This window comes from Balaenoptera musculus, chromosome 1 (genome assembly GCF_009873245.2).
Source record: "Balaenoptera musculus isolate JJ_BM4_2016_0621 chromosome 1, mBalMus1.pri.v3, whole genome shotgun sequence".
Classification (NCBI taxonomy): Eukaryota; Metazoa; Chordata; class Mammalia; order Artiodactyla; family Balaenopteridae; genus Balaenoptera; species Balaenoptera musculus.
The window spans coordinates 60327257-60342357 of record NC_045785.1 but is presented as its reverse complement, the minus strand read 5'-3'; the positions used below and the strand labels follow the sequence as shown (position 1 = coordinate 60342357).

The following is a 15101-nucleotide window of genomic DNA, read 5'->3' as shown; positions in this document are numbered from 1 at the left end:
GACTCTAAGCTGTGAAGCGTCTTGACATATTTGTCTTCTGCAAGCTGTGGGCAGTCATTGTGAGTTTTTACATTGGCATGTGTCATGGTGTATTTTAGTAAGAAAGCTCTGACAAGAATAAGGAGATGGATTCCAATGAAGGAGATAGGAAGAATGAGGAGTTACTGCAGGCTAAGACAGGTAATACTAAAGACCTCAAGTAGGGCAATGACAGAAGGTAGAGAAGAGTGTTTAGATGTGGCATAAGTTGATGGACAGTGGATTTGGGGGTAGTAGGAGAGGAAAATAGAATTGAGATTTCTAATTTCTGTAATTAGGTGGATGGTACTGTCACTAGGCAGTATATAATAAGATGCCTGGGATTTCTGTTTGGTTTGGTTTGGTTTGATTTGGTTTTTCTTGGAGTGGTGAGTGGAGAAGAGAGATGAAGGTGATTTCAGTTTTGATATGTGATGAATATTCCATTTGAGATCTGGCTATTGGAATATGGAATTTGAAATCAAGTAAATGTGTGCAATTCACCATATCTGAGACCACAGGAGTAGTCTGTTAGCTAGGTCCTTTGTGTCTTTGTATATTTTCCCAAGACTCTGGGACCAAGATCAACACTAATGTAAAGTTCAGAATATATTATATCTTTAGTAAAGATATTACATTTGTTCATAAAGGGGAGAGCAATCATCCACATTAAATTGTTTGAATTTGCAAATCTGCAAATGTTGAATATGTTCCTCTCTGTTCTTGTTGAGAGTTTTTATTTTTTATCATGTCTTTTACTATCTGAGTTCAATTCACCCAAAGAAACTACAAACCTTAAAAAGAAAAAAAAAAATAGTCTTTAAGAATTGATTAGTAGCTTCATTTGCAAATATTTTCTCCCATTCTGAGGGCTGTCTTTTCGTCTTGTTTATGCTAATCTTTCCTTGAATGCTCTTAAGTTGTCTAAGTACCATAGAACACACTTTTGTTTAAATGCTTTTCTGGTTCTAAATAATCATGACTCATTTTCATCAACTATTATGCAAAATATATTTCACAGTTTAAAGAAGGCAATGACCACCCAATATTCTTTTAAAATAAAGACACTGAAGTTCAAAGAAGTTAAATAATTCATAAACAAGAAGCAAGGGCCTGAATACAAGTCCAGGTTTGTCTGACTGCAAAGTATATCCTCATTCAAGTACATTCTGGCTCTTCTTAGGTGAAATAGAACTAAGTATAGGCTAATTGTTCCATGAGAGACTAAGCCTTGAGATCTTATGAAACTGAAGTCATAGCACTTTCAACCTCGCTATTATACCAGGCCGTTTTCATCTTTTGGTAAATTTACTCATCAGGGATCAGAGTGGCTATTGATTGAAGTACTCTGAAAAGAGCGATTTGATTCCATGGTTTTATGTGGTTTTTGTTTTTGTGGCCTCCCCCTAACTCCTCACTGGACTCGACACAACCTTAGCTAACCATAATACTCTCGATCTTAATTTTATGTTGAAAACACAAGGCTAAAAAGAAAAAAATACAAGGCTAAAAAGAAATTAGCTCACATGTTAGGGAGCTCACACTCTTTTCTTTTGTGAATCTTTGGAAAGCATATGTTTGATATTTTAGAAGGGAATCTAATAATTATATTGTTAGAATGCATTATAATTTGTTGATTGCTTTTAAATATAACATGTCATAATTATCACTTATTTCATTTGAATTTAAAATATAAGACCCTATGAGAAGAAGTAAAAAAAAATCCTAGTTCTAAGTGCAATTCTCTAAAGCCAGAGGGCACTAATACGGTTACCCTTGATTAGCTAGCTTGTCACATTATCACCTTCGATAAAGAAAACCCAGAATGGGAGGGTACCATGGGTGTAACAAAACACCATACTTTGTAAATTGATATTCATTCGTAAAAGCATAAGGTAATACCATTATAAAAACACATTGTATCCAATTATGTATTACAGTCACAAAAACAGTTAACAGAAACATCAAAAAGCTATTCTGTAAGCTGTGCCTGACAAAGGAATTTTTTGTTACAATAGCACTAAGGAAACTATTGATGTATTTCATTGTAGTAACCAGTACAGTAATGCCAAATGAGATAAATTCATTAATAGGACACTGAAATGAGAATAGAAAATGACTTAGTCACACCTGTCCAGTTCAGAATACATATTATTTTATGAATTTTTCTTCATTATGCTGACAATGATAACTGGTAGGAAAATAGATAATAAAGGAAGAGAGGTTTTAAAAAAGAAAACATGACAAATACATTATATTTTTGTAAGTCTGCCTAAAGAGTAATCTTATTTAAAAAAATATAAATGAACTTATATGAAAACTAAAAACATGTTATTTGCAAGTAAACAGAAATTTGAGTGGAAATTATGAATATGGAGTATTTATTGCCATTCAGGTTAGGAAAAAAATCCACAACATATATATTATTCACATATAAAAAACCTCTATCACTGAAATTCTCATTTTTATAAATAGTTAAGCATTTTAGTACATAAATACATACTCTCCCCTGGCCCTCTATATCTACAAGCATTTCGGATATAGAGCTGATAATTTTCTCAGTGTTAATAGCGTATTTTTTTTAATTTTTAAAGAATTTTTGTATGAAAATAGTTTTTAAAATAAGTTTTTATGTTGAAACAATGCAAAAAATTATAAAAAGCTTCAAAGTACTATACAAATAACTTTTCTGAACTACTCGATGGTAAATTGCAAACCTGGTGCCCCATCATTCCCCAGTACTTTAGTGTGTATTTCTTACAAACAAGAACATTCTCCTACCAAACCAAAGTAACCATCCAAATTAGGAAATTAACATTGATACCTTGCTACCACCTAATCATCAGACCCTACCCAAGTTTTGCAAGTTTTGCCAGGTGTCCCAATAATTTTTTTTTAATAGCATAAGAACCAATTCAGAAACACTGCTTTTAGTTATAATGCCTCTTTAGTCTTCTTCAGTCTGAAACATTCCCTCCGTCTTTTCTTAACTTTCATGATTTAGTGTCTCTCATTAACAGTGCTTTAATGTACTTCTGGTTTCAATTTATATTTATAATTCAAGGGGATCTTTTTCTTAGAGTATTTCCAGATAAGGTACTATGCTTCTGCGCCTTCTGTGAATATATGTGTGTGGGGTGTGTGTCTTTAGACATTCACAGGGGGAATACTGTAGAGTTTCTGAACCTTTGTCTTTGGGTGGGGGGAACACAATAAAAGCAATGATGCTCAAGGAATAAAATCATGTAAATAATAGATACATCATTTACTAGTTTTCAAGCTTACATAGCCTAGTAGTTTCAAAGTATCATTCATGCTTATACTTGGGAAAGTTTTCCTTTCAATTATTCCTTAATGATTTTTTTCTATGGAGAGTCCAAAAATTGTCATAGATGATAGTGAAATAGAACTCTATTAATAACCCCAAAGAAAATTTGCTCAATAAAATGTTATCTTTTGAGTGAATATACTAGAAACAGTTATATGATTAAAATAATCCACTCAACAAATTTGGTTCTTTAAAATTGAGAGGGCCCTCTTTTTGGTGCTGTGTCATAGTATACTAGGTATTTATTTTACATAAAAATCCAAATCTACTTCTAGGTGAAAATAAAAATGTGAAAACTCACAATGGGCTATGAATATATTGGAAATAGAGACAATTCAGATTTTACAATTAATATGTTTATGGATTCCATAGCTGTTTTCAGCTTCACAAAGAGTCTAGGATCTAAAAGAAGTTGTCGCTACTTCAGACTTATCATTTCTCTAATTGAATCCCTTCTTCTAACAACTCTTAGAGTTCCTTATCTACCAAGTTCATCCATTTTTCCCTTTTTGGATTTGTTCACCAGGGTTTACTTACTTATTGATATTTCCCCAGCAATTCTACTGCAACATGTTTGAAATATTCCTCTCTTAGCCATTCTATTACGACAGCTGATCGAGGAATCACATTTCATGCCTTGTGTTCCCAGGTGGCAGGGCAAATATAAACATTAATATTAGCTTAACCTGTGTTTCCTTTCTTCATATTATTTCATATTTTTATAATTATCACAGACAAATTTACACAACATCATATTTTGGCTCAATTTGAAACAAAGTCACAGTCATAATGTTATCAATGGACAGGCCATATTTTAACTTTAAGGTTTTAGAAAAATTCTCATAAAAATGGAAAATTTTTATTTAAAGATAAAACCCACCATTATTACTAACCATTTGTATGCTGTTACGTTACTTCCATGGAAATGGTTCCTCAATTTCATTTTAAAATATTTTCTTATCCCTTTATTTTTATCTTGACATATGTTTCTTAACTAAATGTATCACTTTTTAATGACAAAGTCAAAGAAATAAGTCATAATACTTTTGGATTTTCTTTAGTTGTTATAAATATTAATTGCCTTAATTTGAAATTATTTTCTTCCCTTGTCATGACTTGGTTATTATATGTAACTTGAAACCACCAGAAGAAGAGAGTGTGTGTGTGTGTGTGTGTGTGTGTGTGTGTGTGTGTGTGTGTGTAGGTTTAAAATTCAAGGCTCAGCTATCAGCCATTGAGAATCCACTAACCATTTATTCTTTTTTGCCTTCATGATGCTCACCAAAGACTCATCTTATTTTAATATTTTGTATCCTATATAATTTTCTATGGGAAAAAATAAGCAAGTGACACAAAATGTCCAGGTCACTTGACAGATATTTCTCATTGTAAATCAATATATCAGCATTCTTGTTTACTTATTGAATACTCCCCTGTATGCTGGGCACTGCTTTAGGCACGGGAGATTCAGCAGTGACAAAACAGAAAAAATTCCTTTTCTGAACAGAACTTATGTTCTCCTGAGGAGATCATCTCCAAGCAAACAAAAAGTCAATACAATTTAGAGAACCATAAGTGTGAAAAATCAAACAGAAGAGTGAAATGGTATAAAGGTTAACGGGGAGCAACCTTATATGGTGTGATCGGGAAAAGCCTCCAAGGAGGCACCATTTGAAGAAAGATAGGAATCCTAAGGAAGCTCTAGCCTGAAAAGATTTGAGGTAAGAGAATTCCAGAGAGAAACAGTGCAAAAGCACCAAAATGGGAGCAAATTCATTTTTGGACTACCCTGCAAAATTAATTAAGAGAGTAATTCTGCTATGAGGACAAATTTTATCATAGAAGTTAAAGGTTTTTTTCTTTTTGGTTATCTAGTTTTTTCCAGATATTCAATGTCCTCAATTATTACACACAATCAAGAATGACTGTGTCAATGAGTTTTAAGCAAATGTGTACCTTAGGAAAGGAACAGTGTGAAAAAATTGATAATACTAAATTCTATTTAATAACAGAAAGAATTTGTCCTAGAATCTGCACATATCAAAATGTCTCTATCAGTTTACTTTAAAAAGAGACATTTTAATGTATGTTATGTCATAATTCTTCACATTTTTACATTTTTCATAGCTTGCCAGGCATTTAGACTTTAAGACAGAAGATGAAAAGAAGAGAAAATCACTGAGGACCCGCTAAAGATTTGACATCTTGTTTGTGTCCATGAGGAAATCATGAGCTATCTCTTCTTGGAGTAATTATTAAAAAGCTAAAATTGTTTTTCCTAAAACTATATTTCTTCCTTTATTTTCATTAGAAGTGTAAAAATAAAGGATAATAGAAAGCTCTCATATATCTCTCTATTACAGGTCTAGATTGGGGATCAGAAGGTACTACGTATAATACATAGTAAAAACAGAGTTTATCTTTGTTCACGACAGAACTTTCTGCACTTCTCATTTTTATAGACATCAAAACTAGGATAAATTTCACCATATATTATGCATGGCCTTGGTTCTTTTGATTTCTGTCTGTAAGGTAAAAAATAAGCATACTAGATTGAAAATAATTTTGCAGATTTTTTAAATGTAAAAACTGTAACAGCTATACAAATTGTACAAGTATAACAGTCTACCGAGGAGACCCCGTGTCATTTCCACACATCTTTACAAGTTTTTTTTAAAATGCCAAACAAAGTTAAATGCATATTATTCTACTTATTTGAATTCTGTTTGATACTGGGCCACTGTCTCACAGCCTATAGAATACCCATGCACCAATTATGAGCATTGTTACTCATTACTCTGAACTGTTCACACATCTATCTCATATAAAGTCCATATTACCCATCTATGGTCAGGCTTTATATTTAAAATTTATATTTTAAAAATACATATTTAAAAACCTGACAACCTGTGTCAGATTTATTTTTTATTTCATATCAAAACTGTTATTTAAGAGCAGAGGGGAAAGGATTCTCCTCCACACCATCAATATTTTCTCTTTGACCCAAATGTTCATGTTTAGGTGAAGGAGACAATTGCTCTTTCACCGTAGTTTAGTGTGTAATTAGCCTTGTTTCCACTCTACTTTAAAAGTAGACATTTAAAAGATGGGGGATGGGGCTTCCCTGGTGGCGCAGTGGTTGAGAATCTGCCTGCCAATGCAGGGGACACGGGTTCGCGCCCTGGTCTGGGAAGATCCCACATGCCGCGGAGCAACTGGGCCCGTGAGCCGCAACTACTGAGCCTGCGCGTCTGGAGCCTGTGCTCCGCAACAAGAGAGGCCGCGACAGTGGGAGGCCCGCGCACCGCGATGAAGAGTGGCCCCCGCTCGCCGCAATTAGAGAAAGCCCTCGCACAGAAACGAAGACCCAACACAGACAAAAATAAATAAATAAAACATGGCGGATGGAAATGCATTTGCAGTAGATTGATGCTGAACAAGTAACACTTTCAACCATATTCGCATTTCTGTTTGTGCCCCCAACGTGGAAGAGGTGCCTTCCAAGACTATGCATAGTGCTTTGGCTTAGAGAAAGACCACTCAAAAGTGCAGGGTATCTATCCAGATATGGTGACATTCCTCCTTTTCATGTTCTCTCCTTGTCTTCCACTTATGGAGGAATGAATAGATGTTTTATCTCTATGTATATATTTAAATTAAATCCGTATAATTATTGAAAGCTTTATATTGCCCTGACAGAATTTTCAAACATATCTATGTAACAAAATGTACTTGAGAGTATTGTATTGATATACTGGCTGAAAAAAATCAATGAAATTCAGTGTAGTTTGCTTAGAGAAGGAATATAAAAAGAAAAAAAATAAAATTAAGTTTTGGTTCAGCAAACGAAAGGTCTCTAAATCCTGCTGATATGTTTCAAAAATTAATCACTGTACTCAATATTTTTCAGCAATACTGCAGGAGGGTTAAAATAGCAACATAGTACTTTCAATATTTTAACTGTAACATATACAAGTCATAATTATTTATTTGAGTAAAAAAATCCCCACTTTAAATAATTTTTGACTTTCAAAGATTTTTTTTTCTGTACAGCACAAAATTTTATCATTAGACATAAATAAGGCAAAGCAGGATGAAACAATTTTATTAAACTAAACATTGAATAAAATGTTGGAGATTAGTTTTTACATAAAAAATATTCTGTATTTTTATGTAAACCAGATTTTAAACAGACTATTAAAAAGGTACAGTTTGAAAGAATGTATAAATATAAATTTTCTGCCAAATCATTTTAGGATCTCTAGAAATATTTTAATCATTTTTATGAAATATTTTTGTATATTTTTGATTTAAAAACTGAAAATTATCTCAAACCATAAATTAACTTGAAATGTTAAGCATTCTATTAGGTTGAACCTTTTGAAACTGTTGATTGTTTGGGGGCTATAAAAATGTCAGTTTCTTAAGTTTCAATGCAGTAACTTCCTGGTGAGTATGTTAAGCTATGAGAAGAATCTTAAATGGACTCTTCCCACCTTTACTTGTAATTACACAGTTTTATAAAGCAGATACATTCTTAATATGAATCTCTTATAATACACTGTACTTTTTAGCCTCTAGAAAAAAATTGTAGAAAAATTAACTCAATCATAATGACAAAGCAAAGCCAAAATAAAAATAGCTGTCTTTTTCCAACTAGTGAAAAATCACAATTCAAATTTAGAAAATACTCAGCCACTTACTTTGGTAGAGTTTTCAAGTGATTTTCTCTTAACTCCAATATCCGCAATTTGGCAAGTCTGTAGAAATAAATTTAAAAATTGCTTCTTAATATTTCTCTATAAAACAATATTCTTATGGTAAAGTAAACTGTTACTTTATTATCCAAACAACTATGTCCAAACATTACATACCATGGTTACAGATTTTTAAGAATTATGCAAATTGGTTATGAGTAAGGTTGCATCAACATTGGAGAATAACAAATATCCCTTTCCTAAAAATAAAGTTCTTTCAAAGATATCATTGAGACCAAGTCATCTAAATCTCCTATGTTTTATAAAATTATATTGACTGTTGTTTGATTGTATGCATTCAACAGATTATTGAATATCTACTAAATACTAGATGCTGCATTCACTGAAACATGGTGATACTTCCCCTCAAGAGACAATAAATGAATTTGTAATGCAAATAATATAGCATAGTGGTTAAAACCTTGAGCTTTGTGGTCAGACAGATCTGGGGAAAATTCAGACTCTTTCATATCCTATCTGTTTTTTGCCATGTGACACTGGGCAAATTAATTAACTCCTCATAACTCCAGTTTCCTCATCTATAATGAGTATGTGACAATAGCACAAAATTTATAGGGTTTTGAATATTAAATGATGTCACACTTGTAAAGCATAATGCCTGGCACACCATAAGTTTTAGTATGTGTTAGGTTATTACTATTATCTTTAACTGAAAAATGGGGAAAGTGCTATAATATACCATATTTAATTGACTCTGAGATTAACATCTGAACATTTCAAGTGGATGCACATTTAAAAATTTATAGTATCATCTATCATATGACAGTACTGGAGTTGGGATAATCTTGTGAAGGGGATGAGAAGTGTTCACAGTTTCTGTTGCTTGCATAACATTTGTAATTAGAAATGCATCTCACATTTAAGTATTTGTTAGTGTTTGCAATCTGGGACATGCTATTGTTACTAATGCCTATACTGAGCTTTAAAATGTACTCAGTTGAGGCTACTTTAGGACAAATATTAATTGAATTATCCAAATCCTTAGTGATATGGGAATATTTCACTATTTGAACTATACAATTCACCTACAGGGTCCCATATTTACTGTGCTTTTAGATATTCAACTAGTTCTCTTCTCCTTTCCTTTTTGTTTTGAGTTCTACCAAATTTCCAATTTAATTTTAATCTTATAACTCAATCTTTATTTGAAATAAAGTGATTTAGTTCTTCAGAGCATGGGTATATCACTAGTAAAAGAAGTTTCTTAAACATTTATATATCTCAAATCTTCTTAATATTTGTACTATTGTAATAATATTTTATGACTCAGTTTGGCCTTTAGGGGCACTAAATCTCAGGTTTTGGAAAGTATCTTAAAACATTCTTTTGTTAAATTATCCAGCTGAAAGTTATAGAGCCTTTTAGATTACAATAATAAAATAGAGCATTTTTTTGGCAGACAATTCACATAAAATTGAATTCTAATTTCTAAGTGGTTTTGGTTTTGATATTATGTTATCTGTTTGCCCAAATTTCTTCCCCTATATTAGGACTAGTAAAAAAGAACTGACAAAATGCAAGACAAAAAAGTGTGTCTTAGGGAGATAAATATTTCCTGATTTAATAAACCAAAGGTATATTTGTAGTGTTGTCATCAGTACCAGAAGGAAAATCTATTTTATGTGGACAAATGGTGAAGTATCAATTCATTTAGAAACTAGGTAAATGCTCTTTTGAATATCTGTGAATTTTCAGAACTGTCCAAGTGTATGGTATTCATTGGTATTGTGAAATCATGATCTACAAAAGTAAGGGAATTTGGAAAAAACTTTCGAGGTGATTTCTGTATGCAAATGCAGGCTGCTACCTGTTAAGGGACTTCATTATTCCACTGGGTTCTTCTTAATGTCATATATTAGCTTCTGCCAACAGATTGGTGTCGAGTTATACTCAGTCAGTTATTTGAACAATTTTAAAGATGATCATTTAGAAAAATGCAGTTAACAATAAACTTAAAATGTCTTAACTTTCAAGATATATCTTTTAAATTTAAAATAGCCAAGACATGGAAACAAAGTTTCCATTGACAGATAAATGGATAAAGAAAATGTGTGCATATATATGTATGCATGTGTGTGTGTATATATATATATATATATATATATATATATATATACATATATAAAGCCATAAAAAAGAAGAAAATCCTGCCATTTGCAACAACATGGATGGACCTTGAGGGCATTATGCTGAGTGAAATAAGTTGGGCAGAGAAAGACAAATACTGCATGATCTCACTTACATGTGAAATCTAAAAAGAAAAAAAAAAAACCTCATAGAAAAAGAGATCAGATGTGTGGTTACTAGAGGATGGGGTGGGTGGGGTGGGGGGAATTGGATGAAGGTAGTCAAAAGATACAACTTTACAGTTATAAGATAAATAAGTACTGGGGATGTAATGCACAACAGTATTACTATAGTTAACACTACTGTATGGCACATGGTATATTTGAAAGCTCCTAAGAGAGTAAATTCTAAAAATTCTCATCACAAGGCAAAAAACTTTTTCTTTGTAATTATATGAGGTAATGGATGTTAACTAAATTTATTGTCCTAATCATTTTGTAATAAATTGGTCATTACTATGTTATATACCTTAAACTCATACAGTGCTATGTGTCAATTATATCTCAATAAAACTGAAAGAAAAAAGTTCACTCTAAAACATCTAGAAAACATTGAAAATATAAAGATGAAAATAAAAATCATCCATAATTTCACTTCCAAGGAAATAGTCTTTTATTTCATGTACATTCATATTAGTATGGAAAACACAGTTTACATATAGCTACGATATGCTTTGAACATAACATCATAGGAATTTAAAGATATTCCTCTAGGCAAGATTATAAATTGCTACATGGTATTGTCATATGTATGTACCATAATATATTCAACCAATCTCCTAGATGGATGTGTGCTTCCATATTTTTCATATTGTAAATAATGATAAACATCCTTGTCCATAAATCCTAGTGTGATACATGATGATATGATACATTTCTAGAAATGAATTACAAAGGCAGTGGTTGTAAATATTTTCAAATCTTTTAAAGCACACTGCCCTGCAAGGAGTATATAACATTCTGCAGTTTCATCAGCAGTGTGAGGTTATCTCTTTCCTCATAGTCTATAAACAGCTTTACACTTTTTATAACATGCTAGAGCACAAAGGCCTTTTATTGTCATATTAATTTGTACTATTTTTATTATTTATGATGATAAACATTTTTTGTGTTGCCAATTTGTACATTTATTATGAACTGCCAGTATGTGTCATTTACCCATTTTTTTCTAATGAGAACTTTAACTTCATACTCATTTGTAAGAATTCTTTATAAGTTAAGGATATAATTTACTTTCCATATTCGGTGGAAATATTTTCCTATTTATTGTTTTACCTTAATTTAAAAAATATTTTCTAATATTATTTTATTTTAAAAGCATTTTATGAGTTCAAATCTATCCATTTATGATATTTTCTTTTGTTTCTATGCTATAAAGGTATTTTCCAACCCAAGAGTCAAAAATATTCATGTGCATATTTTTCCAGATCATTTCTGATTTTATTTTTTTATATTTAACTCTTTAATTCATCTGGAATTTGATTATTAATGACATGTAAAGACCTAACTTTATATTTTGCAAAATGTTTCATTAATTGACATGGTCTCATTTACTGAACAAGAATGAGGGTGTCTTTAATTCCAATGGTCACTTTTGAAGCCTCATCTACTGGTGCTGGTACAGTACTTACCTAAAGTGAAAGAAAATTGTATCGTTTAAACTTCTTATTCTTACCTTCCAAAATTGGCTGGAAGAAATTCAAGAAAGGCATCATTCAGGTAGAGCTGGGTCAGGTTTAGAAGCTGTGTGAAGCCATCAGGGAGTCTAGAAAGGAGTTAAAGGTTTAGTCATTGCATAGATGTTGCCATAGAAACAGAACAAAAATATATATCTCTAAGGAGAAAAAATAGAAGTGTAATACATTTTCAACTCTCCTTTGGTATCACAGTAATGGAAGAATTTACTGAGCATGTTGTTACAGCTTGAAAATTTTGCCTGTTATTTAAATAAATTGGCATTCACCCACCTCCACACTGCTTTCCTATGCTGAGATTTATGTCATTGCCAAAGTCAGAGACATCATTTCTTACTGTTGCCCTAACCTTATGCACACCAGTGAGATATTTTTATGGAAATTTCAAGTTGTATGACATGTTTTGTAATTTTAAATTTAATGTTCTTTCTCAATAGCATAGTCACATATATAGTCAGGCAATGCTATCTACTCATTCAGTTAATCATTAAAATTTGTCTACAGTTTGTGACAATGATGACTAAAGCTGCCCAACATGAAAAGGGAAGGATTATTTTGTCCCTTTAACTGATAATTTCTTTAATGCAGGCCCAACATACATGTACATTATAATTCAAATTGATCCAATTCATGTGCATTGAATAAGAACACTGTCACAGTAATTAAACTGAATCCTAAAGACTTTAAGAAGAATTAAAAGAGTTGAGAAAATATCCCATGGGAAAATCTTACTAGTTAGATAAAATAATTATTTGAAATGTTTAAATCAGTTTTACCAAAAAGATTTAACTCCAGGATTTTTCTTAAAAGGATATATATTTTTTTAATAATTAAATTTCTACTTAAAAATTTTAATGTCTTTATCTAGGCTTTAGACAAGACCATGTTGTTTCACAAAATACCTCTAAATACTGTTCAAATCTGCCTTCCCCTAAAATTCCAACCTATCTCCTTCCTTGAATTTACTGACAAAACTTTTTAAAGAGCTGCCTCTACTCACTACTTTTTACTTTACTCTGCAAGCTATTGCTTTCTGGCATCTACCCTAACTTTATTACTGAAACTGCACTCACCAAAGGCTCTTAAGTCCTAATTCCATTAACTTCATTTCTTTTCGTAACCCACACTGCCTAGCAACGGTTGCCAACACTGACTGTTCTCTCCTTCTGGACTTCTAATATATTCTTCCTGCTCTTCCCCCTACTCCTGGAACACTATATCTGAGTTTCATTGCACGGTTTCTCTTCCTCTGACCAATCTTTGGTTATGAAATGATTTATGTATATAAAAGAGTATAGCAGAACACTCTATGACATAAATCACAGCAAGATCCTTTTTGACCCACCTCCTGGAGAAATGGAAGTAAAACCAAAAATAAACAAATGGGACCTAATGAAACTTAAAAGCTTTTGCACACCAAAGGAAAGCATAAACAAGACGAAAAGACAACCCTCAGAATGGGAGAAAATATTTGCAAATGAAACAACTGACAAAGGATTAACCTCCAAAATTTACAAGCAGCTCATGAAACTCAATATCAAAAAAAAAACAACCCAATCCAAAAATGGGCAGAAGACCTAAATAGACATTTCTCCAAAGAAGATATACAGATTGCCAACAAACACATGAAAGAATGCTCAACATCACAAATCATTAGAGAAATGCAAATCAAAACTACAATGAGATATCACTTCACACCAGTCAGAATGGTCATCATCAAAAAATCTACAAACAATAAATGCTGGAGAGGGTGTGGAGAAAAGAGAACCTTCTTGCACGGTTGGTGGGAATGTAAATTGATACAGCCACTATGGAGAATAGTATGGAGGTTCCTTAAAATACTAAAAATAGAACTACCATATGACCCAGCAATCCCACTACTGGGCATATACCCTGAGAAAACCATAATTCAAAAAGAGTCATGTACCACAATGTTCATTGCAGCTCTATTTACAATAGCTAGGACATGAAAGCAACCTAAGTGTCCATCGACAGACGAATGGATAAAGAAGATGTGGCACATATGTACAGTGGAATATTACTCAGCCATAAAAAGAAATGAAATTGAGTTATTTGTGGTGAGGTGGATGGACCTAGAGTCTGTCATACAGAGTGAAGTAAGTCAGAAAGAGAAAAACAAATACCGTATGCTAACACATATATATGGAATCTAAAAAAAAAAAACAACGTTTCTGAAGAACCTTAGGGTCAGGACAGGAATAAAGATGCAGACATAGAGAATGGACTTGAGGACATGGGGAGGGGGAAGGGTAAGCTGGGACGAAGTGAGATAGTGGCATGGACTTATTTATACTACCAAGTGTAAAATAGATCGCTAGTGGAAAGCAGCCGCATAGCACAGGGAGATCAGCTTGGTGCTTTGTGACCACCTAGAAGGGTGGGATAGGGAGGGTGGGAGGGAGATGCAAGAGGGAGGAGATATGGGGATATATGTATATGTATAGCTGATTCACTTTGTTATAAAGCAGAAACTAGCACATCATTGTAAAGCAATTATTCTCCAATAAAGATGTTAAAAAAAAATAAAAGAGTATATATGTACCCACAGTATAATTTAATAAATAGAACCAGTACATTTTACACCCTCTAGGTGTCCCTCCCTGACTACATCTATTTGCTCCACAAATTCCTGAATGATGTTTACTTTTCTGCTTTTTAAGGAGTTTTACCACACCTATTTAAATCCCTAAAAAAAGAAAAAAAAAGTCACATGGTTTTGCAGGTTTTGAACATTATATAAATCAAATCATACTATGAATATTTTTCTGAGACTTTTAATAATTCATATTATTAAATAATTCACTGATCAGTTAAATGAAATTCATTCATTTTGATGTAGATGACTGATCACCATAGCATAGTATTCCATTGTATGAATATACCACTATTTATTTATCATTCTCCATCTAATTGAACATTACAGCTGTTTCTAGTTTTTTGTTTGTATTTCTATTATATGTTCTATTTATTTTTAACATATATTCTGGTGTACAAGAGTTTACTTAAGTTATATTGCTGGTTACAAGAGATTAATGTCCCTATGAATAGGTCTCAGCTAATGACTAGAAGGAGTATAAATACCTCAGCGCCCTCACCCATTGTGCTTAACAACTCTGTGATATGTGTTTAACCTGTT

The 15101-nt window shown here is 32.3% G+C and overlaps 1 protein-coding gene across 1 annotated transcript in view; it reads right to left on the bottom strand.

Moving 5' to 3' along the window:
* The window catches only part of LRRC7 (leucine rich repeat containing 7), a 505876-nt gene that overhangs the window by 243554 nt on the left and 247221 nt on the right, over window positions 1-15101 (bottom strand). Inside the window, exons 6-7 of the mRNA XM_036841498.1 lie at window positions 11926-12015; window positions 8050-8106 (exon numbers count right to left, since the gene is read on the bottom strand). Coding sequence (XP_036697393.1) covers window positions 8050-8106; window positions 11926-12015 — 147 coding nt within the window. The remainder of the gene's footprint in view (window positions 1-8049; window positions 8107-11925; window positions 12016-15101) is intronic.